Source organism: Lithobates pipiens, unplaced genomic scaffold, assembly GCF_037356315.1.
Source record: "Lithobates pipiens isolate NorthernLeopardFrog02 unplaced genomic scaffold, aLitPip1_a1.2 Scaffold_1, whole genome shotgun sequence".
Lineage (NCBI taxonomy): Eukaryota > Metazoa > Chordata > Amphibia > Anura > Ranidae > Lithobates > Lithobates pipiens.
Genome location: NW_027507685.1, coordinates 225,618,472 through 225,641,905, shown reverse-complemented (window position 1 = coordinate 225,641,905; position 23,434 = coordinate 225,618,472). Strand labels below are relative to the sequence as shown.

The following is a 23,434-nucleotide window of genomic DNA, read 5'->3' as shown; positions in this document are numbered from 1 at the left end:
TGCTCCACCTATGTCCCTGCCTTCTTTTTGGATGCAGGATCTAGAGGCATGGGCTCTTAAGGATAAAATCTGAGTGCCTGTGAATTTTGTATGTTAGAAAAATTGACTGGGTCAACCTTCTAGCAATTGTGGTCTATAATGTCTCTAACTGCTGCATATGACCACAAAAAGGACTTAGGCTAGGTTTCCACTATTGTGTCCCCAAAGTTGCGCGATTTGCACTGCTACTTTGCTATGCAATTTGATGTGACTTTGATGTTCTGTGATTTAGTCATAGTGATGCAATTCCTTAACCTGCTTAGTTATTTCCCCTTCCTCTTTTGTTGTCATGGGTTGTATGTTGTTTAGCAAACATGTTGGCTATGCAATATGTTTGGTCAGCAGTCATTATGGCTGCTGTAGCAGCATTAATAGATGAAGAAGAGGATAACCAGAGAAGGCATAGATTTTGGATCCATCCCATCATCGCCCAAAGGGAAGGGAGAGGCCAGTTCGGGGTCCTTTTACAACTACCTCCGTGCTCGTGAAGACAAATTCTTCAACTCCACACGTATGTCAATTGGTGAGAAAAATTTTTGATATATTTAGGAAAACGTGTATATGCCTGGTCAGGATTACTTTATTACATACTGAGGATCAAGGGGAAGGGTGGGGACTTATAATAAAGCTGTCAAGTGATTATGTTTCCTGTAGGGAGGAGCCCTCATGTCTCAGGTGTGCCGTCCTGGAAGGTTCGTAGAAATACCGTTACCGGTAAGTCTAGTGTAGGTTTTTTTTCTTTAGTTTTGGATAAAGAAGAGGCGGAATAGAACACCTGTCAGTTTTTATTGTTTGTGCCCTCGTTGGGGAGATTCTCCCTCTGTATTTGTTCTGTTTACCATTAACATTGAAAGTCGAAGTAGAAGAAAATTTAGATTTATCCCCAGAAAGGTAATTGAGAGAAAAACTTCTAACGGGGAACATTAGTTCTGGTGGCCTGGGGGTTCCCAGGGGATTTCCTTCACTGTTTTGTTTATGGGACAGGAAGTGAAGGAAAATCTCCCGAAATGGGGTACAGGTGGCAAATGCCTTACAGGGCTTATAGCCCTCCCTTAGGCCTGATTCACACCTGTGCATTTTGTAGATTTGCACTACAGTCCAGTTAACATGGTTGCCTATGGAACACATTCTGTGGTGCAAATCTGCAAAAAGCACTAAAGATGTTACTCTATCCAAAATGGGGGGAGGGGGAGAGGGGCTTTGCTTATAGTTCTAATTCAATTTCCCACAAGACAGAAAGCAAAGAAAATCAGTCCCAGCCTGTCCACACTCTACCAAAAAAAAGTTTTATGTTGTAGTACACTTTTTTTTAAGCTTTTTATTGTGTATATAAATATAACATTTAAAATCAAACAAATATTTTTTATTTGGTTGGAGTAAGGGAGGGTTATATCCCCTGTAATGTTTACTTTTTTCATCTTTGTCCCATTGGGGAGATTTACCTCCACTTCCTGTCTCATATCCAAACAGGAAGTTGTAGGAAATCCCTGCAAATTAAGGGTTATTTCTTGAGGACCCCCAGGTCACCAGAACGAGTGACCCCATTGGCGCATTTTTCCTCTATTACTTTTCTGGGGGCAACCCAAAATTTGGGATTTGCTTTTACTTTCACCTTCAATGATGGTAAACAGGACAAAGGGAGGGTGACTCTCTCTAATGGGGTCACAGACAGCATTAAAAAACTAAGTAGGTGTTGTAAATCCCTTCCACTCTGTTAAAATTAAAGTATAATTAAAGGCAATACTTACGTTTTGGACAAAGGAGTCTGTGCCATGCAAATACATTAATCCAATTTGTTGGTAAAATATATATATATATGTGTGTGTGTGTGTGTATATAATATTACACACTATTATAATAGTATATTTGTTTTTACTCTCTTCAGGAACTCTTCTGATGGTATACAATGGCCAGACATATAGTGAGTACTCCTTCTTCTTCTTCTTCTTCTTCTTCTTCTTCTTCTTCTTCCTTCTTTTTTTTTTTTTATCATGAATTTATAGCCACATACTATGGTTTTTTTAAATGACTACTCCTAAAATTTAACAAGTTGTTTAAAAAAAAAAAAACACGGAGTTAAAGGGGTTGCAAACCTTTGTGTTTTCACTTTAATGCATCCTATGCATTAAGGTGAAAAAACACCTGGTAGTGACAGACAGCCATTGGCTCCCGCTGCTGTCAATCAAATACAATGACTTGGGTGGCGGGTGGCAAGGCCGGGTCATACATTCGGTGGCTATGGCCACTGAATGCTGGACTCAGGAGCGCATCTGCAAGGTAACACCCTTGGGAGAGCGCTTCTATGGGATTATCTGATGTGGGGAGGAACCGAGAGAGCCGCTGGGGGACCCCAGAAGACGAGGTTTGGTGCCACTTGGTGCAAAACGTGCTGCACAGTGGAGGTAAGTATGGTATGGGATTGTTATTGTTTTTAAAAACAAACCCTTACAATCACTTTAACTTGTAATGTAAAAAAAAAATAAAAAAAAAATAAAAAAAAGCAGTAACCCACAACTCATAACCTAATGAAATATAACTATACATTGCTGTATGTTCCACATCATTACCCCCAGTTCCACCTTATTTAATAAACCTGAGAAACATGTGAGCAGCCATTACTGAACTCTGCTAAAAATCTCTAACTGCCTGGCTGTCCCACTCACTTCAATAATTTGTACCGGCAACAATATGCCACACACTGAGATGCAAAATAATAAACTTCCTTCAAGTCCTGTTGTGACATGTTTCGGGCTAGGCACAGCAAAGTCCTGCTGCACCTGCGGTCTATTTTAATAAAGATAGAATCCTTTTTGCATCTTCTGTGACATTCCTGTTGCTAGTGCAGGTGATTGCTTCAGTGGAGATGAACCACTAGATCATGTGATTGTGGAGTGTGGAGCCTAATCCCACCAGAAGCGGCAAGTAAAATGTTTGCCACTGACTTCAATACTTTGCATCCTTGACCCAATGACTCAGAGTACTGAGACCAATATATGCTATTGCCAAAAGTATTGGGCGTTTGCCTTTACAAGCACATGAACTTTAATGGCATCCCAGTCTTTGTCCGTAGGGTTCAATATTGAGTTATCCCACCCTTTGCAGCTATAACATCTTCAACTTTTCTGTGAAGGCTGTCCACAAGGTTTATGAGTGTGTCTATGGGGATGTTTGACCATTCTTCCAGAAGAGCATTTGTAAGGTCAGGCACTGATGTGGTTGAGAAGGTCTGGCTTGCAGTCTCCGTTCTAATTTATACCAAAGGTGTTCTATTCTGTTGAGGTCAGGACTCTGTTCAGGCCAGTCAAGTTCCTCCACCCAAAACTCGCTCATTTGTGTCTTTATAGACCTTGCTTTGTGCACTGGTGCACAGTCATGTTGGAATAGGAAGAAGAGGCCATCCCAAAACTGTTTTCACAAAGTTGGGAGCATGAAATTGTCCAAAATATCTTGGTATGCTGACACCTTAAGAATTCCTTTAACTGGAACTAAGGGGCCAAGCCCAACACCTGGAAAAACAAACCCATGTGAACAGCCCTCTCAGAAGAGTTGAAGCTGTTATATCTGCAAAGGGTGGGACAACTCAATATTGAACCTTATGGACAAAGACACCATTAAAGTTCATGTGCATGTAAAGGCAGGCATCCCAATACATTTGGCAATATAGTTGTAGCCAAGGCCCGACCCCCCCCCTAGAAGCCTAATGGTGACCTCCAGAGTCAGGGAGAACTGACATCCATCTTCAGTGTGGGTTACTAGGCATAGTGTGTGTGGTATAGAGATTTATTGTCTCAACAGAACTGAGAGAGAGAAGGTTAGGGCCTGAGCACCCTTAGGCAGATGCAAAATACTTGGCAGACTCCTAGACAAAAATAAGAATAGAAGAACTGCTATACAGTTCAAGGGCCTTTAAGCTGAATTACAGCAAACTGTCAGTAGACTGCTGTCTCCTATAGCAACTGATCTGGTAACGTCAACTTCAATACAGATCACAACTCAGTATCCATTTGTAGATCCTCTCACTGAGCTCCCAGTCTCACTAGACTCTTCAGCTTCCAGCCACCACTGGATCCCTTGAGCTCCTTCTCAACTATCCCACTGTGGCTTCCAAGTGTCACCCACACTGTCCTGCTGAGTCCCTGACTTGACTCTGCTGAAGCTTTCCCAACTTCTTCACCATCCCCAGCTAGTGAAAAAGGCTGCTCTGGTGGTACTTCAGTCTCCACAGAACCTGACCTCTGATAATAGGAGAGATTGTCCCCTTTTACCTTATTACTCTGGTTCTTGCTTGCCTCTGGCGACCGTGGTAGTCTCCAGCAACTGCTTTCCTTCACCTATGGCAACTACTTGGGTCTCCAGCTGGCAGAACCCCCTGCAACTTGGTTGGGCTCGAAGCCTGAAGCCCCAACCCTATGCTGCTTGCTTCCCACCTGGATAGGCCTTTAGACCGTCTAGCAGCCAGGTACTCCTGGTTAGGCCTCCGGCCTAGCACCGGTGAGCTTTTCAACACACGTCCACCCAGACAGCCGTCCAGGTGGCACCGAACCTGGATCACTTGACCCTTCCCAAATAAATAGGCTCTCTCAGCAGGCCAAGGGCAAAGAAACCCCTGCCAATTGGCTGAGACAACCCATCCACTCCTAGTCCAGATTTACTAAGCCCTTGTCAATCAAATACCACAGCTAAACCATGCCACTTAGTGACAGAAGAGGGGTGCATCAAACCCAGGTTTAGGAAAAGGTCAATGGATCTCCCTAGTAATCAGGCAGGCTAGTTACCGCCGAGTAAACACATTTTTTTTTTTTTTTTTGGCAAACCTGCCTAACACCAGGGTGCTACATAGTGTATCTGCGTGACAGCCAAGCAACTCAAATTTTTATAAGCAATGGCCGCCCTCTGTATTTCCTTCCTATAAGGCTACCATTTTTTTTTCCCCTAGAGTGTGCCCCCGACTAGGCTCTCTCGTCAACGATCTACTTGTTTTCTTCTGGACTCTACCAGCGTCGTAGGCTCAGATTTTGTTGAAATGCTCCGTACTATTAGTTACCCTGGAGCACAGGATCTTAAGGGGGAGGATTTTGATTGGCTCTGTGAAGGCAGTGAAGAGGTAGAGGTCTTCCTAAGTTGGCTTTGCAGCACTGTGGATCAGAAAAATGTTTTAACCAGTGAGCAATTGGAGGCCTATGATGGCCTTCTAGACTCTGGACAACCGCTTCTAGATGCAGATGAGCTTCAGAACCTCTGCAAAGGGTCAAGTGAAGCTGAAGGACACTGGGAGATGGAAGATACAAAGAGTTTGGAAGAACTCGAAGAAGAGCTACAGAGCTTGCGAAGCATCAAAGCTCATCGACTGCAATGCCGCAACAAGTTGGAGTCTCTGGGGTTAACGTTTCTCCATAATCGCTTATCCCTGGAGAAAGTGGAGAGGCAAGAAGAGAAGAGTCTAAGTAACATCAAGGAAGAACTTTCAACCCTGAATTCAAGGTGCAATGCGGCCTTTGTGAGGCTTCAAGAGATGGTAACAGAGCTTGGAAACAATCACACTGCCCCATCTTCCCAGAGTATTTTGCTTTCTTCTCTTGACTTAGATGGCTACATAAGACTTGAAGAAACGTGCTGGGAACAGGCTGAGCAAAATGCCAGGGCAGTGTTACCTGTGAAAGAGGAAGATCTGGAGAAAGAAAGAAAAGTTCAGATGGAGATGGAAAAAGAATGCAAGCGAGTTCAAACAGCATGGTGCTCCCAGAAAATACAACTAAGTATTGCACTTGCCACTCTGAATAGTAATAGGGATGCATTAAACTGGCTGGATAGAAATGCAGGAGAACAGGTGAGACATGAGAATATTTTTAAAGAAAATCTTGCTTTTTAATCAAAGTTTGCTCATTCAATATTGCCTTTTAGAATACTTTTATTTTTAACGTGACCTGATTTCTTATATGGTATTCTCTAGCACCACAATATGTTTGCATTTCTATATCTTCAAGCTCTAAAATGCGTTTTTTTTGTTTTGTTTTTTGTTTTGTTTTTTATATGAAACCTTTCCAAAGCCCAATTTTTTTTTTTGCCCATTGGAGATTTTTGTTTCTTGTTTTAAAGACAACAGGATGTGAGAGGAAATCTCATAATGGTGAGGGAATTTCCTTCTTGGGCTACTCTCGTTACAAAAGGTGAGCATCCCAGCCAATCGACTAGCATTCACAAGGAGAGCTCAGTAGGCCCTGGTTTTTGTCATGAATAGTTTCCTTAAACCGTCACCCATGTGCACCTTCAGAGACTGATAGAAGTAAGGTACAGTATAATACTTTGGATTACGAGTATAATTTGTTCCAGAAGCATGCTTGTAATCCAAAGCACTCATATATCAAAGCGAGTTTCCCCATAAGAAATAATGGAAACTCAGATGATTAGTTCCACAACCACCGCTGGTGTATGCAGTACTGTATGTGGCCAGAGGTGTGGGGGCACTGGTGTATATATTACTGTATGTGGCCAGAGGTGCGGGGGAACTGGTGTATGCAGTACTGTATGTGGCCATAGGTGTGGGGGGGCTGGAGAACTCAGACACTCCAGGAACTGTTGACACTTGTGGGTGCTCCGATGCACATTATGCCCGCCCCACCCAGCTGGGAATGTCTCAGAGCACCTGAGTTCTCCAGGAAGCGTTGGAAACCACCAGTGCCCCCATACATCTGGCCACATATGATAATATATACACCAGCGGCTTGAGTCCTGCTCGTCTTGCAAGTCGGATTTTTTTTTTAAATATAGCTCATCTTGCAAAACGCTTGCATACCGCGTTACTCGCAAACCGAGGTATCAATGTATGCACTTCTAAAGAGGGAGCAGAAAATCAAAAGTATCGAACAGCTAGTGGAAAATTCTACCTGAAGAACAGACCATTGCATTTTGATGGTGGAAAAGGGCAAGAAGCATGTAAAACTGTTTGAGGTGGAGAGGGAGCATTGTTATATGTTGGGGAAAGATTTATTGCATGGAGCAGTCGCTGTTAAGCAAATCCAGTTGTTGGTTTCCTATAGCCCTTGGAGACAGCAGTGGTAGGATATCGCCAGTAAAATTTCCCAGTTCTACTGGGTTGGCAAAACCTTTACAATGTCCATTATGTTATTGCCATAATGGGTTGTAATATTGAATAATCAGCAAGTCCCACTTTGAGAGATCAGCACCTTTTTGTCCTTGAGGTAGGGGGTGAACATTTGAAATTAGCATGGTATGAAATAAGAGCCCAGGACTCTCAATGCCTTCCCAAAACTGAAATATCAGCTTTGGCTGGTGGTTACCTTTTAAGATATCACAAAATGTAACTTTTGTTTATTTATTGTCCTTTTGAACATAAGATTCTTCAGTATTGATGCATAGAATAATTATTTCTCAAGTCGTCTTCCAGGACGGCACACCGAGAGATGACTGGTCTCACCTGACAGGAAATGCGATCAAGAAAGACGTTAAAACCCCCGCCCCTCCCCGTGTTCCTCGGTTTTTGAGTTGTTTTGCCAAGTGCAGTGAAACAGTTTCTTTTAAATCAGACCTGAGGCCGAGGGCTGAAGAAGCTAATGGGTTCTGGTAGGGCTTTCCCTTCCCAGGGGGCTCCTCCTTTTCCTTTTATTTTTTTTATTATTTTTTTTTAACCCATCTTCTCTAGGTAGGCAGCAGAGCTTGGAAGAGATCTGAGATCTGAAGGACCCTGAGCACAGGTGTACCACTCTTCCTGTTCCCTCCTTTTACCTGTCTGGGTGTCAACAAATGATGCTGGCAGTTTGATCGTTTGCGGCCCCGGCTCCCGAGTGGCTTCCTGGGGCTCGGATGCCCTGTGTAGTTGCAGGCAACCATTACACCAGGAGCAGGGGCTGAGCCCTCTCTAGAAAGATGCGTGGTGACATACTCCTTTGCTGTGGAAGGGGGGATGAGTGCTGTGGAGGTGTGTAGGAAGATGTGTTTAGAAGTGGGGGGATGGAGGCAAAGTGCTGGGTGCAGAGATCAGAACCCAGGATGAGGGGTTGAAATGAGATGTTACAGTGCACCCCTGCACTCTGTGCGTAGCGCACCCCTGCACTCTGTGCGTAGCGCACCCCTGCACTCTGTGCGTAGCGCACCCCTGCACTCTGTGCGTAGCGCACCCCTGCACTCTGTGCGTAGCGCACCCCTGCACTCTGTAGGCAGCATAATCCTGAATCTGTGCTTTGTATGTAGCGCACCCTTGAATACATGCTCTCTGTATGTATGCACTAAGCCATTCTGCTACAAATGTAGCCAGAAATTATCCAGAAAAGAGACTGCACAGGTAACAAAGGATTTCCTCTCCATGCAGTCTGAAATGCTGACAATCCTCAAGTCCTTCCAAGCAACTTTGGGGTCTAGGCAGGAGGCTGAGCCCCCTCTCCAGCAGGGAGAGCTCCTCCTCCACAGGAAGGTGTGTTAGCTAGCTGGTGGGACAGCAGGGGTAGGCGTTATGAACCCTTTAGAGTCCCAGCCACTCAGGACTCTGAGGATGAGGAGGCAGAGCTCTCTGATCAGAGCTCTCCTTACGAAGAAGAGGATCCGGACCAGAATAGGGAGGATTCCATGCCGGGCGTGCACATTTTTTTTTTTTTCCAGCTGATATGGATGACCAAGAGCAGTTTATGCATCAGAGGATATTCAAGAACCAACGATACAGGTCTCAGCCCAGGACAGGATGTATAGGTGCCTGGTCAGACCTCAATCGAATCAAAGACCTCTTAAGGCTCGGTTCACACAGGGGCGACTCAGATCCGACTTGAGGTCACCCCTAGTCGCCTCAGGTCGGACAACATTTAAAAATCAATGTAAGTGAATGAGAGCCGTCTTAATGCACGCTACTGAAGTCGCCTCCGACTTCAAAAGAAGTTCCTGTGCTACTTCAATCCGACTTGTAGGCGACTTGTACCCATTGATTTCAATGGAGGTCGCCTCCAAGTCGGATCTCTGTCTATACGGAGGCGACTTTGACAGAATTATTAGCTCTGAAGGGGGAACTCCACGCCAAATTTCTGAAAAAAATTTGGCGTGGGTTCCCCCTTCGAGAGCATACCAGGCCCTCCGGTCTGGTATGGATTCCAAGGCGTGGGGGTCCCCCCCAGATCCACACCAGACCCTTATCCGAGCACGCTACCCGGCCGGCCAGGAAAGGGGGTGGGGACGAGCGGGCGCCCCCCCTAATTAGCAGTAACAGACCACGTGCCCTGAACATGGGGGGGGTGCTTTGGTGCGACCCCCCCCCCCCAATCCCAAAGCACCTTGTCCCCATGTTGATGAGGACAAGGGCCTCTTCCCGACAACCCTGGCCGTTGGTTGTTGGGGTCTGCGGGCAGGGGGCTTATCGGAATCCGGGAGCCCCCTTTAATAAGGGGGCCCCCGGATACCGGCCCCCCACCCTATGTGAATGAGTATGGGGTACAATGTACCCCTACCCATTCACCTGTAAAATAAAGTACAAAAAAAACACAACACACAAGATAAAATAGTTTTTTGCACAGCTCCAGGGGTCTTCCATCTTTGGGGGTCTTCTCGCTGGACTCCTCCGCTATCTTCTTTTAGCTCTTTTGCTAGCGGAGGAGCCCGGCTTTCTTCCTCGCCGCCGCCCTCTTCTTCCGACTTCGGGGGTCTTGTCCCCCTCTTCGGTTCTCCTGCCGGGCCACCGCGCCTTCTTATAGCTCTTTTACAGGCGGTGGCCCGGTCTTCTGTAGCCGCCGCCGCCTTCCGTTCCTCCTCTTCTTCTTCTCCTGGAGATGTTGACTCGACGCTCTTAGCGATCAAATGGTCCGCAGGTCTGAGACCTTGCTGTGCAGAGCCTGGGAGGCTAACTCGGCAGCCATGAGTCCAGCCAAGCTAGTTGATCACGTGTCGTGAGGTGTTTATATATATATATATATATATATATATATATATATATATATATATATATATATATATATATATATATATATATATATATATATTTTATGAAGTCTATTGCACTAATTTCATAAGGTATATTTTTATTAATTACACTATACACACTAATCGCTTTTAATATATTAGGTTTCATTTAAACAAATAGAGCTTTTGTTTTCTCCATTTTATCCATTTACCCCACTTAGGTGGGAGTAACCAGTAGGGACAGCAGTTATTTTGATCTTTATTTATTTTTTACACATATTAAAAAAAAAAAATTCTGCTGGTACCTAAAATCTCCATAATCAAACTTTTTCTCCTCTCTCTGCAGTGGTGGCTCATTCCACCAAGGTTGGGAGGCCACATCTCTGGACCCAGCTTCAACCCCTGAGAGTGATGACCGATGCAAGAACCTGGGGTTGGGGAGCCCATCTAGAGGAACTTAGGCCCAAGGGGTCTGGGACCAGGTTCAGAGGGGCTCCTCCAACTTCAGGGAGCTCCTGGCAGTCAGGAAAACCCTAAAGGCATTTGAAGTAAGGATCTGGACCTCTCCCACAGATTCTTTCAGACAATTTGACAACAGTGGACTTTCTAAATTGTCAAGGAGGAACCAAATCTCGCACTCTAATGGGCTTAACCCAAGAGCTCCTATAGTGGACAGAGGGGAGGATTCCCTCTATCTCAGCCATTCACATAAGGAGGGTTTGCAACATAGAAGCAGACAGCCAATCCACCAGGCAGAGTGGGAACTAAACCCCCAAGGTGTTTTCTCTCGTAAGTCGGCTCTTTGGCACGCAGGACATAGACCTCTTTGCCTGCAGGAAAAATGGGAAGGTGAGGAGGTTCTTTTTCCTGGCCAGAGAGAGGGTCTCTGAGGGGGTGGACACGCTGGCCCAGGATTGGGAGTTTGACCTGGCCTATGCGTTTCTCTTCCCACAGTTACAATGCCAGCACTGTGAAGAGGAGCAAGGCTTCGAGTGCACTCTTCAAGCCTTTGGCTCAAGTTTCTCTTAAGTTACTATCCCTTAAGATAGCCTTCCTCCTGGCCATCATTACTGAAAGGACCTGGAGATCGCCTACCCTCCTGGCTATCAAAGGGACCTTTTTGTTATTTGAGGACAGGGTTATTCTCAGACAGGATCCCCTGTATCTACCTAAGGTTGTCTCGCATTTTCACAGGTCACAGGAGATTGTCCTTCTGTGAGAACCCTCAGAATGAGAAGGAAAGAATCTTAATTTTGTTAGACGGTCTTTGTTTATTTATACAGCGTGAAGGAATTTTGGAAAGTTTAATCATCTCTTAATTAGTTTTAGCGACCAGAACAGAGATGATCAAGCCTCAAAAACAACCATAGCAGCCAGATGGATTAGGCAGACCGTTGCTGTAGCCTGAGCAGGCAGGTAAAACAGTTCCCACTAACCTAAAGACATACTCTACAAGGTCTCTGGTGGCCTCTTGGGCAGAAAGGGCGTGATGGTTAGTCGACCAAATCTCCAGAGCAGCGACGTGGTCAAGCCAGATCACTTTTGAGGCACGACAGGGTGGAGCCTCCAGGATCTGGCATGCGGTAGAAAATTCCTGCAGGCAGTTGTTCTGCCCTAAGTTAGGCCAGAGCTCCTTGCTCTTCTCTCAGGGGTTATGTCCTGGAAGACAATTCAAGAAAATGACCAGTTACACTTGATGGTAAATGTGTTTCTGGGAAGTCTTCCAGGGTGGCAGGCCTACTTCCCATCCGTCTTTTGTTTATTGGTGTTGTATAAACTCTCAAAAGTTTTTACTCTCATGCACTGGAGTGGGTCAATACATTCACAACTGAGCATGGGAAGGAGCGGGGGTTTTAACCTCTTTTTTTTTTCCTGTCAGGTAAGACCAGTCATCTTTCAGGTGTGCCATCCTGGAAGACGTCCCAGAAACAGTTACTGGTAGGATTAACTGATCATTTTTTGGACTGGCAGCTGGCTCTTTGTCTAGTCATCCCATAACCATATGCAAAGGTTAACAATTCCTTATTCTGTGTAGGTATTGGGACATCTACACATATTTTTGAAAGTTGTGCATGCGTCCTTCACTTATAGCAACATGCTTCCATTAATTTCCCATTTTTCAGGTTTGGGATCCTCTGCGTTTGCCTTTGCTGGAGAGAGACGTTCATACACTAGAAGCAGAGATTGAAGGTTTACAGATGCAAAGACTAGCTCAACTGGTCTGTGAGGCTTCAATGGGGCTATGCCTACCTGCCCATCACGGTTGGGTTCAAACAGAGAGACAGAAACTGGCACGGATTGGCCAATTCCAAGCTCCTGTGGCAGAGGCCATACTATCTCAGTTGTCTCGTCTACAGCTGGTAGAACTGGGCCTACAGGTTGAGATGAGGGCACATCGCCAAACTGAGAGGGATCTTCGAACGTTCAAGATTAAGATGGGCAAACTATCTGGTGAGCTTGGGAGGAGAATACTTGGACCAAGAGAATTAAGGACCTTCCCTCAATGGCTGCCACCGATACGAGTTGACAGCAAAGACCATACAGCAGTCAGGTGAGGCTGTAAGGAAAACATTTTATACGTAAAAACTTCCATTGTTCAATGCATATTAGCTTTTTCCTACCGAAAACCAGGCAAACCACTAAATTCATAGTTCAAATGCATTCAGTGCATGTGCAGTGTTTTTTCATTATATGTTGTTTTTTTTTTTTTTTATCAGTTTATCCCTGATAAAATATCATGCAAAAATATTTTACTTTCAAACGCTTTTCTTATTTTAACTAGGTATTAGTGTGGTTATATTCCCCTTTCTTTGCCTTACCTTGGGCTCACATGTTGAAGTTTGTGATGTGATGGCTGAATCATTCTCCTATGTCCGTGTATTCATTCACCTAGCTTGTCTATATTCTCTAATTGGGAAGGTAAGTTCCTGTTCTGAGTCATGCAGTGTCCAAGCCATTCCTCACCATTTCTGTGTTGCACCAGAAATGTGGGATGTGATGAAAATCCATCTCTTCCAACATGGTGATCTTCTAACAGATAGAATAGATCAAACGGAGCATTCATAGATCTAATTACTGTGTAACTCTTACTTGTACCAGTGCTAGACTGAGAAATCCAAGGATTTGTGTGTGTTCTCCACAGGTAGAGTCAAGTTTTTAGGCTAGACAGAGGTTGTGCATTAACTTGTGCATGCCCCTTTATTTCAATGATCCTTACAATGCAAGCCTCCCCTGGACAGTTCTACCTTGGCAGGGAAGAGGCACTGATCAGCCTGGGGTGTCCTCTCTTGCGTCTGCCGCCGGCCACCGCTGCCATCTCCACAGTGGGCAGGACCAGGAGGTGCTGCAGATTCAGAGGGAGGGCGGGAGCTGGCTAACTTGCAATGTTAAGTGGGTGATTACCAGCTTGTTATTTGTAAGTCTCCCACTCTGTGCAGATAGACTTGCAGTACCTCCCGCCCTACCCACTGTGAGGATGACTGCAGCTGCCAGCAGGAGACCCAAGTGGTCACAGCTGCTAACTGGTGGACCCGCTCCTGACAGAACTGTCTGGATCGTGGCTCCATTTAGTGGTCCCTGAAAGGTACCAGGAGCCTGTCGTGGGGCCCCCCACTGACTCTGAGCCCTCAGGCAGTGCTCAAATGCCAAATGGGCAGTCTGCCCCTGGCCACACGTCTCATGTTTGAATGCAAACAAACTTCTGTTGCAGGAATGTGAAGATCTACTCTACTATAAGCTGTGCGTACAGGGCAACAAACGACCCAATGAAACTACATGATCAATACACACCTTGTGCAGATAAAAAAAAAACACAAGGTGCAGGTATGAAGGTTTATAATGCCTTTTTTAAAAGAAACATTTAATGAGGACCTATGGAGACACCCCCTGCTAACATCTCCTTTTTATATTGGTTTCCTGGTGGTTATGTTGATCCAATGGCTTCAGTATAGGAGTCAGTGACCCTAAACAAGAGGTAGTCTGACTATGCTCCTAATTTTCCTTATCTGCATGATTGTTCCAGATTAGTGTCCCATGAGGCAGCAGGACAACTGGTAATGTGAAGTTGCATGTTTCTCTAGAAAGTACTCTCTAAATACACAGATTCAATACATATTATATGGGAGCAGCAATGAGCTAAGGTCCAGACCAACCCACAGGAAGCTGTCACGTGATGGCAGATGGCTGGCCTAATCAACTGTACGATGTCACTGACTGAATATGACCACATTGGGTCGATGTCACCAACATCCCCACCCCTTTGTTGAATGCAGCTGCAGAGAAGAAAATTCCTGACCACAGTTGATTAGGCCTGGTTTGTAGCTGATTGCACCAGCGGCTTGCTTACCAAATGACCGCTTCCAGCAGGTTCGGCCCAAACCTTGGCTCGTCACTATATGGGAACTGTTTTACCTGTTACATATATTACCTCCTTACCTCCTACATACCTCTTCACTGCCAAGTTTGGCACTTTTTTTTTGGGGGGGGGGGAGGGGGTGTGGGGTGTGAGAGTACCTGTTTTTTGACAGGTACCCATTATCACTTCTGGTCCAATCGCTGCAACGGTTTGCCCCCCTTCTGGGGCACATCACAGGTCCCAGAAGGCTGCAGGACCATTAACAAAGTGCAGCGTGGCTTGCGCAGTAGTTAACCGGCCCAGAAGATGCCAGGACCTGCACCTGAAGCCAATTGAGGGTTCAACTGAGTGAGAACATCGCTGGATCCCTGGACAGGTAAGTGTCTCTGTATAAAGTCAGCAGCTACAGTATTTTTTAATATTATTATTTTATTATATATATATATATATATATATATATATATATATAAATTGGGGAGACTGAAGTTCCTCTTTAAGGCTTGGTTCACATTGGTGCAATGTGAGAATCCTGTGAATCCACTGCGGGTTCCCGCATTGCATTTGACTTGTAGGCAGTTCACACTGCCCTATGCGAACCGTTGGGAGTGTCAATACAAAGTTAATGACACCCCCATGACCTCCTGCACTTCTTGGAAAAGGTGGAGGTCTCCTCATCATTTATTTCTTACCTTGGTTTCTTCAATGATGGAACGTATATAAGCTCTGCACCTTGGACTATATATTTTTAAGTTTAATGATCAATGAACTGTGTCAGCTGCTAGTCCTTTTTTTCTTTTGTTAATTTAGCGCTGTTACCTTACCTTCCTTTTATACTTATTTAATAACGAACATCCCAAGTGTTAGACCATTCAAATGGTAGATGCGTTTCACAAACTAACAGGTGCGCTTATTCATTGGTAATGAATAAGCGCACCTGTTAGTGTGTGAAACGCGTCTACCATTTGAACTGTCTGTAACACTTGGGATGTTCGTTACTAAATAAGAATTTTGATGGATCTTGGAGTGCAGCCATTTCCTCAGTGTTAATCGTATTCAGAGGCGGGCACCTGTGATATCATTAGGCTTCCTGTCTCACCTGGAGCAGCGAGTTCTTTTGTTTGGATATGCAGTGGCCTTTGGTGGATTTCAGCAAGGCAACCCTTGGATTTGCTGGACGTGGAACCCTAGAAACTAGGTGGGGGGGGCAGAAAAAAAATCAGTGGGATGTAGTTCCTTTCATGGTCCTGCCAACTCTTAATGTGACTGGTCTTACTCTGCATGTTGGTCTCTTGACCAGTCTTGTTGCTGCTTTTCTTGTAAAAGTCTTGGCCAGTAGCCATGTCATCTAGATGGGATACAGCTCCACGTTGAAGAAAGGACTAAGACGCTACCTGTGGAGGAACTAGATTGTGTTGGAGACCATGCTGGACTGCCTGGATTGGTCAGTGGTCCTAGGTGGGCATGTGTGGGCAAAAGAAAGAATGCCTCCTAGAGATTCTGCCCAGTGATTGATGGGGACAATGGGCCCTCTTGGGAATTGGGCTGTTGTCTTTTTGTGCAACCTTGAGGTTGTTTCAGCTTTTATACTTGGTAAAAAGAGCGCCCAGTGTCCAGAGAAATGCAACTTCTAAAGTATGGTCCATAGACCTTTTTCTTAAAGTAGCAGCATGTACATAAAGCCCTTAAACATCTATGAACCATACTTTAGAAGTTGCATTACACGTGGCCCTCCTTTTCTTTTTATCCAAGTATACGAGCTGTTGAGGAGTGGCAGATTATGGTGAGTAGTACTGAATGTTTTTTAAAAAGGAGCTACAGAGGAGCAGTGTGGCACTGGGGGAGTCAGTATTGCTTTTTGATTTATTTTTAATTTTTTCTTGTTTTTTTATTGGCCAAGGTTCTACTTTAAAGTCTTGTTTTTCTTTTCTCATGTGTAAGTTTAGCACAGGTTATTGAAGTTTTTGGAGCCGTGTTTATACTTTTAATTGTTTTGTGTCAACGGTTTACATTCTTGTTCACCTTACATTGTTTTGCTTTTTTATTTTTTTTTTTGTTTGAATTTCCTATTATGCTGAGAAGCATTTTCCTTTGGCTCCACGCTGCCCGGCCTGTACCCCCTGAGAATGGCCCCGCAGACTGCACATTAAGATGTGTGATGTTGGCTTCCAATTGTTCTGCTAATGGCTATTTCAGTGCACTTTTTTGGTTCCTCTTTGTTCCTTTGTGGTCAGGTTTGACTCTAGAAAGCTCGGAAGTGTTTCCGTATTACTGCTTTGTTTTGCCATCATTTTTATGGAGGGTAAATTGTTCTGGCGAAAAAAGCTGGATCTGAGAATTGGTTCCTCCTGCCTGGGTGAGGAATTTGCACTATTAATGGCTTCTGTAGTTAAAGAAGTGCAAAGAACGATTATGTGCCGTGATCAAGGCTGCCAGCTAGAATCCACCTGTCATGGATTTTCATCAAGTGAGTTGCAATATATGTTGCTTTAACGCTGAAGTTTAAAATGATTGTAAATGATCACCTTGTAAAACGCCATTATTATCATTACATTTTTGTATGTGTGTGAGAGATGCACACATATGTATATGTGTATATATATATATGTATATATATATATATGTGTGTGTGTGTGTGTGTGTGTGTGTGTATATATATGTATATATGTATGTGTGTGTGTATATGTATATGTATATATATATATATAATGTGTGTGTGTATATTATAGTGTAGATAGAATCTCTATATGTGTAGATAGAATCTCTATATCATTATAAAAAAAAAATATATATATATTTTTTTATCGCATTCCCTTCGTTCTTTGCATAAGAGTTAGGGCGTGGAGAAGGAGCTTTCTAGTGAATGGGGGGGGCGCTGTCAGGACAAGTCTGATCATTGGAGAAGGGTATACAGAGTTCCCAGCTTAGCTATAGAATAAACCACGATGTGATGATGTGCTCTTATGGAAAGTTTTGTCAGTGGGGTGTTTTTGTTGTGTTTTTTCGTCTTTTTTTTTTTTTCGGTAGTAAACCGAAACCGTCCTTTTAAAAAAAAAAAAATTAAAAAAAAAAAAAACCCTGCAAGACAAAGATGTGCTAGTGTGCATTTCACTAGATTCAATCATTCATTCATATTCATTCATACAGGATATACAGGCACCCAGATGCTGACGGATCTGCTGGAGACCTGCATGGCACCTAGTGCAATGCTTTACAGGCTCCAAAAAAATGTATATATGCACAATTTTATTTTTAGTTTTTTACCTGCAAGAAATGTGCATTTTCTAAAAGGTGAACTTATCCTTTAAAAACTGTACCTGTTCCCACTTTCATACAAATTCAACTGAAGAACAAACCTACAGAACCTTGTTTGTAACCTGGGGACTGCCTGTAGTTCCTACATCAACAATGTTTTAACTTGCCCCAATAGAATCTAGGTAAAGCCAAAATGGTTTAGTGGTGTTTTCTTTGGAGTGCGGAAGAGTTGGGACTTCTGTATTTATAGCTAGTTGGATGCACTCTCTCCATTTGTCCTTGTGACCATTGTAATTTGGGTCAAAAAATCCTGAAATTTCGAGTTGTCACCAGATCAGATGACCATGGGAAAGCTTCACCAATACTTGTTCTGTTGACATCTGAGAGGATTCTCCTCACGCTGGGTATTTTATTTATATAATATTCCTCTTTCTCCAGGATCTCCTGATCTTCTTCTGACTGATGTGTCCTTCTCATCTTTCTCTGACTTTTTTTTTTATTTGTCTTCTCTCATTGATATTGTCTCTTTTTTTTTTTTTTGTTTTTCAGGCTCTCAACAATGCTAGAGAACCCATCAAGGCAGAAAGAGCTTTTTCCAAAGTATGAAGCACTCCAGCGCCAAGCTAGTGCTATTCTCCAGGAGCTGACGACACTGAGTAGCATCCATCGTGGTCCTCTTCCACAGACCTCCAGCTTGGAACAGGACTGCGAGGAGCTTCATCAGTGCTTGTGCTGCGGTACACGGAACTTGCAACTGCGAGATCCAGTAAGTATACCTAACAAAGACATAACTTCATCTGTGTTGAGAGGCAATATAGCATGTGAAACTCCCCTACATTTCTTTTAAAGTAGATCATACTTGGTGTGATTGTAGCCATATTAGTGCAATTGTGACAGAGAAAATTGAGTACCAATCACCTGTGAGGCTGCCGCCCCCCCCCCCCCCCCCCCTGCTGAGCTGAGGCCACCTGGTCCGATACAACAAGTATCGAATTGTGGATAGGAGCAACGATACTCGTGCAAATAATTGGTATTGGCACTGATACTAGTATTGGTGCATCCCTACTGCTAACCATTAGAGGTCATACTAAAACACTTCCAATAAAGACCATGTGTTTCCTTGCTCTGCTCTAAAAACGAAGGCAGGTACAATTCTTAGCCCATGAAAAAGTCTTGAAGTGATTGTAAAGTCTTGTGTGTTTTCATAAAGGAAAAAAAATTTATGTGTTATACCTGCCTGCCCTGTGCAGTGGATTTGCACAGAGAAGCCCAGATCCTCCTCTTCTTGAGTCCCTCTTTGGCTCTCCTGGCACCTGCCTCCAGATGAGTGGCCCCACAGCGAGCATATGGGGGCACCCAAGCTGAGTCACAGCTCCCTGTGTCCATTCAGACATGGAGCTCCGTCCTTCTCTACTGATTGGCTAGCTGACTTTGACAGTAGTGGGAGCCAATGGTGCTTGCTGTGTCTTGGCCAATCAGGAGGGAGAATCTCGGATGGCTGAGACACTCGTTGACAACGCTGGACAGAGAGACCTTGGGTAAGTATTAGGGAGGCTTCTGCATACAGAAGGCTTTTTTTCTTAATGCATAGAATGTATTAAGATAAAAAAAAAAAAAACTCTGACGTTACAACTCCTTTAAGTACCCATTATAACAGAATTGGCATGCTCTATGCTATATGTGTTGATGTATGTGCAAGTGTAAATTGGCCCTTTTGAGTAATGGGACATTCACGTTTTTACAAGCTTTCCGTTCTGTATTTTTTGTTCCATTAAAGTGGAAGTAAACCCTCCTATTGTTTTCAGCCAAGGAAGTTGCCATCTTGGCCTCTATTTGATCTTCAAATGCCATGAGCTGCACATGTAATGACGAGACGTTTGGTGGTTTGACAGTTTGGTTGCTGGCACAACTAATGTGACAGTTACATTCCCGGCATGCTAAGAAAGTAACTGTTTTTTTAAAACTGTTACTTCCACTTTAAAGACCAGATAAACTGAAAGTTTTTAGGCCTCAGTCACACCACGGTGCAGAGACTTTTTTTTTCTACACACATTCTGCAAGGGCACAAAAAACAATGGTTCTCTGTGCCCTGTTCACACCACAATGTATAGATTAATTTTTTTCTGTGCAGGAATCTGCAATGCCTATGCAGTTTTCTGCACAGGCAAAAAAAACTGACGTGACCTCAACACTGGTGTGAACAGGGCACATCTGACGTGCATGAAAACGAATGTCTCTGCAAGGGACATCTGCTTCCATCAGTTTTCATGCACGTATGATGTGAACAAGCCCTAAAGGATAAGTTCGTGTTTTGTACAAAGAGTAAATGCATATATTTTTGCAGGTAAAAAAATGTGCATTTACTTTTAATATTAGGAGATCACTGATGCCATGCAGGTCTCCTCCACACCGTCAGTGTATAGGTTTGCTCATACCTCGTACATGGAAGATGATACATTCTGGTAGAAAGACTCAACTACCACAGTGCTCACAGTGCCATGGTAGTTCATTGAGCACTACATACTGAAAGCCGCTAAGGGTGCTGGGACTTGTAGTTCATTCATACACAGAACTCTGTGTATGAATGACATGGCCGTGTGGGCGGAGCCCCGCACAAGCGCACTGCTGCCAAATACTGGCAGCTAGTGTAGGGAAATTCTCCCCATACTGCTGCCACAGGGAGGGGGCAACTGCAGGACTAGGAAGGTGTTGCATGTTCCACCCGAAAAGGTGACCTTATCCTTTAACCACTTCAGCCCCAGAAGGATTTGCCCCCTTCCTGACCAGGCCATTTTTTGTGATACGGCACTGCATCCCTTTAACTGACAATGCCGTGGTCGTGCAACCTTGTACCCAATCAAATGGAGCTTTCATTTGGTGGTATTTGTATTTTTGTAGAAAAAACACTATTTTGTACTTTTTGCTATAATAAATCTACAAAAAATAAATATAAAAAAAAAACAAATGTCTTCCGTTTAGGCTGATATATATATATATATATATTATAATATAATTTTTTTTTTTTTTTTTATCAAGATTGTAGCGGACACTTTTGGGACCATTGAAATTTATACAGTGATCGGAGCTAAAAAATGTCACGGGAAGGGGTTAACACTAGAGGGGGATTAAGGGGTTAACTGTTCCCTAGGTGTGTTCTAACTGTAGGGAGGATGGGAAGAAGAGAGATCGGTGTCCATACTTGGTATGAACACACGATCCATCTTCTCTCCGCTGAGAGAACTGGAATTTGTGTGTTTACACACACAGATCCTGGTTCTTGCTCTGTCACGAGCGATCGCGCATGCCTGCTGTGACGTCTTAAAGGAGCGACTTATAGCTACAGCTATTTGTGCAGCCGTGCCAACCTGCCGCAGTGTAACTGCGTCGGCTAGCAGTTAAATCAGCCATATACAGGAACATAAAAACAAAAGCAAAGTCTTTAAGTTTTTTTTCTTTAAAAAGCAGCCACATCATGGGTAGAAAAGCCTGTTCCCTGCCAGCATGTTGTAGAGATGGACCAGTGTTTAGCATACAAAGTGAGTTATAAGAATTGGGCGTAAGATGACATTTGTCTCCCAGGCCAGTATAAACAGTAGCAAGGCCACAAGTGCAGCAATGAGCAGAAGCAAAGGTTACTCTACCCAAGTGCTAAAACTATACTGCCAGAGTGCATTTATGGTAGTGTAGTGATGCTAATCCTAGACTGACTGAGCAGTGGCAGCTGGTACCTCAAATCTTTGGTGGTATGCAAAATGAAAAAAAGGCCCATCAACTGTAGCCACTTGTGGCCCATCATATGTTGCCACTGTGACTCCCCCACCCGCTGTCTGCCTGGCACTTATCCCATCTTGGTGGCAGATCAGGCAGCGGGTGACGGCGGTGAGTTGTGTTGTGGCTCCTGTGTCCTCCCATGCTCCTTCCTCCTCTGTACCTTCTGCTAGGCATCCAATCGGAGCACCTTTGCCTTCAGCCAATCAGATAACGGTATTGGACCCACTCTACCTGATTTGCAGAGAGGCGGTTCAGTGTTAGAAAAGCAAATATTCATTTGCTTTTCTAACACATCTGGGTGGACTGCGATCGCAAAGCTCTGCGCTTGCAGTCCACCTTTTTTTGAAGCCTATTAGAGCCTATGGAATTCAGATGCCTGGCATCCGAAAAGGGGTCGGATGCCTGAATAGGGTGTGGCAGTGGCGGCCATGAATGGATTCATGCAATGTATGAATCTATTCATTACTCATATGGGGGGGCGGCCCGTGCACCCTTAATGGATGGGTCACCCCTGCGACTGGGTATACTGTCCAAAAGAAAAGTATGGTAGCGGAGGGGGGCATGGGAACAAAGGGGGCCTGAAGAATAATTATGCAAGGGGCAGTCCTTATTTTAGATGTTCTATCAGCTATGGTTGGGGCCTTTTAAAACAATCAGTGCCCTTAACGACAGTCCCTGTTAATCCGCATGCAGTATAGGTTTGGGTTGTTGATGCGTGGACGTAAGTTGAGGGTCTAGAAGAAATGGATAAGCACATGCACTGCAATACAAGTAATGTTCACAGCACTCTCTGAATAACACACTTAGGTGTTGTTAAACCTGTAGAAGCTTTGACTTTTGACTTTGTTGCAGGTTCCAGGGAAAACCTGCTAATGGTTCCTAAACTGGTATGCTCCGCAACTTTAGTGTATCTGTTTATTTTAATAGAGAAGAGGAGGTAGGAGAAGACAGACCCATGGATGCCATGTTTCTTGGACTGGAGAAACTATGGAGATCCAACAAGATTTCAAACTTGCTCAATTGTTTTGTTTTAGTTTATTTCTTTCCCTTATTGAGTAGGGTTTCCTGACCAGTAGGGCCTTCCATAAATTGACAAGTCCACTCTAAGCCGTTTTTATTTTATTTTCTTACCCCTAGAACCTCACCCTGGCCTTTGAAGTGCTCTGCTCTGGTGTTTCACAGTTTAATCAGTTATGTCTGGACTGCCTACGGGATCTGGAACGTAAGAAACATTGCATTCAGACTTCCTATCTAGAGCAGGAGAGACAGTTCTATGTTCTCTTCTATCGGGACCCCATTAAACTGGCCAAACTTGTCCAGGATCTGGAGCAGCGGGTGAAGGAGATACAGATGGACTGAGGAGGACATCCAACTTTGGACTGTCAATGACCATAACACTTTGCATGTCATACGTGTAATCAGCCACCACTATAAGTGAAACCAACATGAAGTGCCATTTGTACTTAATAAACAAACATTGATACATCTGATTCCATGTTTTATTCATCTTGGTGACCTATTATTCAAAGTGTAAGCAACAGTCTTCTCCCAGTAGGTTATGAAATTTTGCCTAATCATTCACAGGAGCATTGTGGATTTGAAAGGAAACCTGCCACATGGCCACCTCATGAGCTGCCACTGGTGGCCTCCTCAAGGAGATCCCAGTTTCCTTGAGCCTCCTCTGCACTTTCTGTGCCACCTGCCAGAAACAAGAATACATACATGAAGTCACAACTCCTTATCTGCATCATGCAAAGAGGTCACACTTTTCCTGTTGGAGTTTAAAGCATATCTAAACCCAAAAGCAAGATATTTCATATTGCAGCTTGCCTAACCTTAGATGTGGTGGCTGTATTCATTTTCACTTTTTAGGCTTTTTCTTTATTTTCACATGGAGAGCCGACCAGTAAGTCTGTTATTTTCTAACCAGCAGACCAAGCTGGCCAGCAAATGGGCAATTGCAGAGATGAGACAAATCATTTAACCATTTCAGCCCCAGAAGGTTTGGATGCTCAATGACCAGAGCACTTTTTGCGATACGGCACTGCATTGCTTTAATTGACAATTGCGCGGCCCTGTGACGCTGTACCCAAACAAAATTGACGTCCTTCCCCCCCCCCCCCC

General features: G+C 44.1%; 1 protein-coding gene across 1 annotated transcript; it reads left to right on the top strand.

Annotated features, from left to right (window-relative positions):
- Positions 1-1,921: 1,921 nt before the first annotated feature.
- On the top strand, positions 1,922-22,845 carry LOC143983795 (HAUS augmin-like complex subunit 3). Its single transcript, XM_077483890.1, has 5 exons — positions 1,922-1,960; positions 4,976-5,866; positions 12,057-12,484; positions 18,089-18,305; positions 22,448-22,845. Exons 1-5 carry the CDS (start codon positions 1,946-1,948, stop codon positions 22,667-22,669), a joined length of 1,773 nt encoding a protein of 590 aa, XP_077340016.1. The 5' UTR covers positions 1,922-1,945; the 3' UTR covers positions 22,670-22,845.
- Positions 22,846-23,434: the final 589 nt, after the last annotated feature.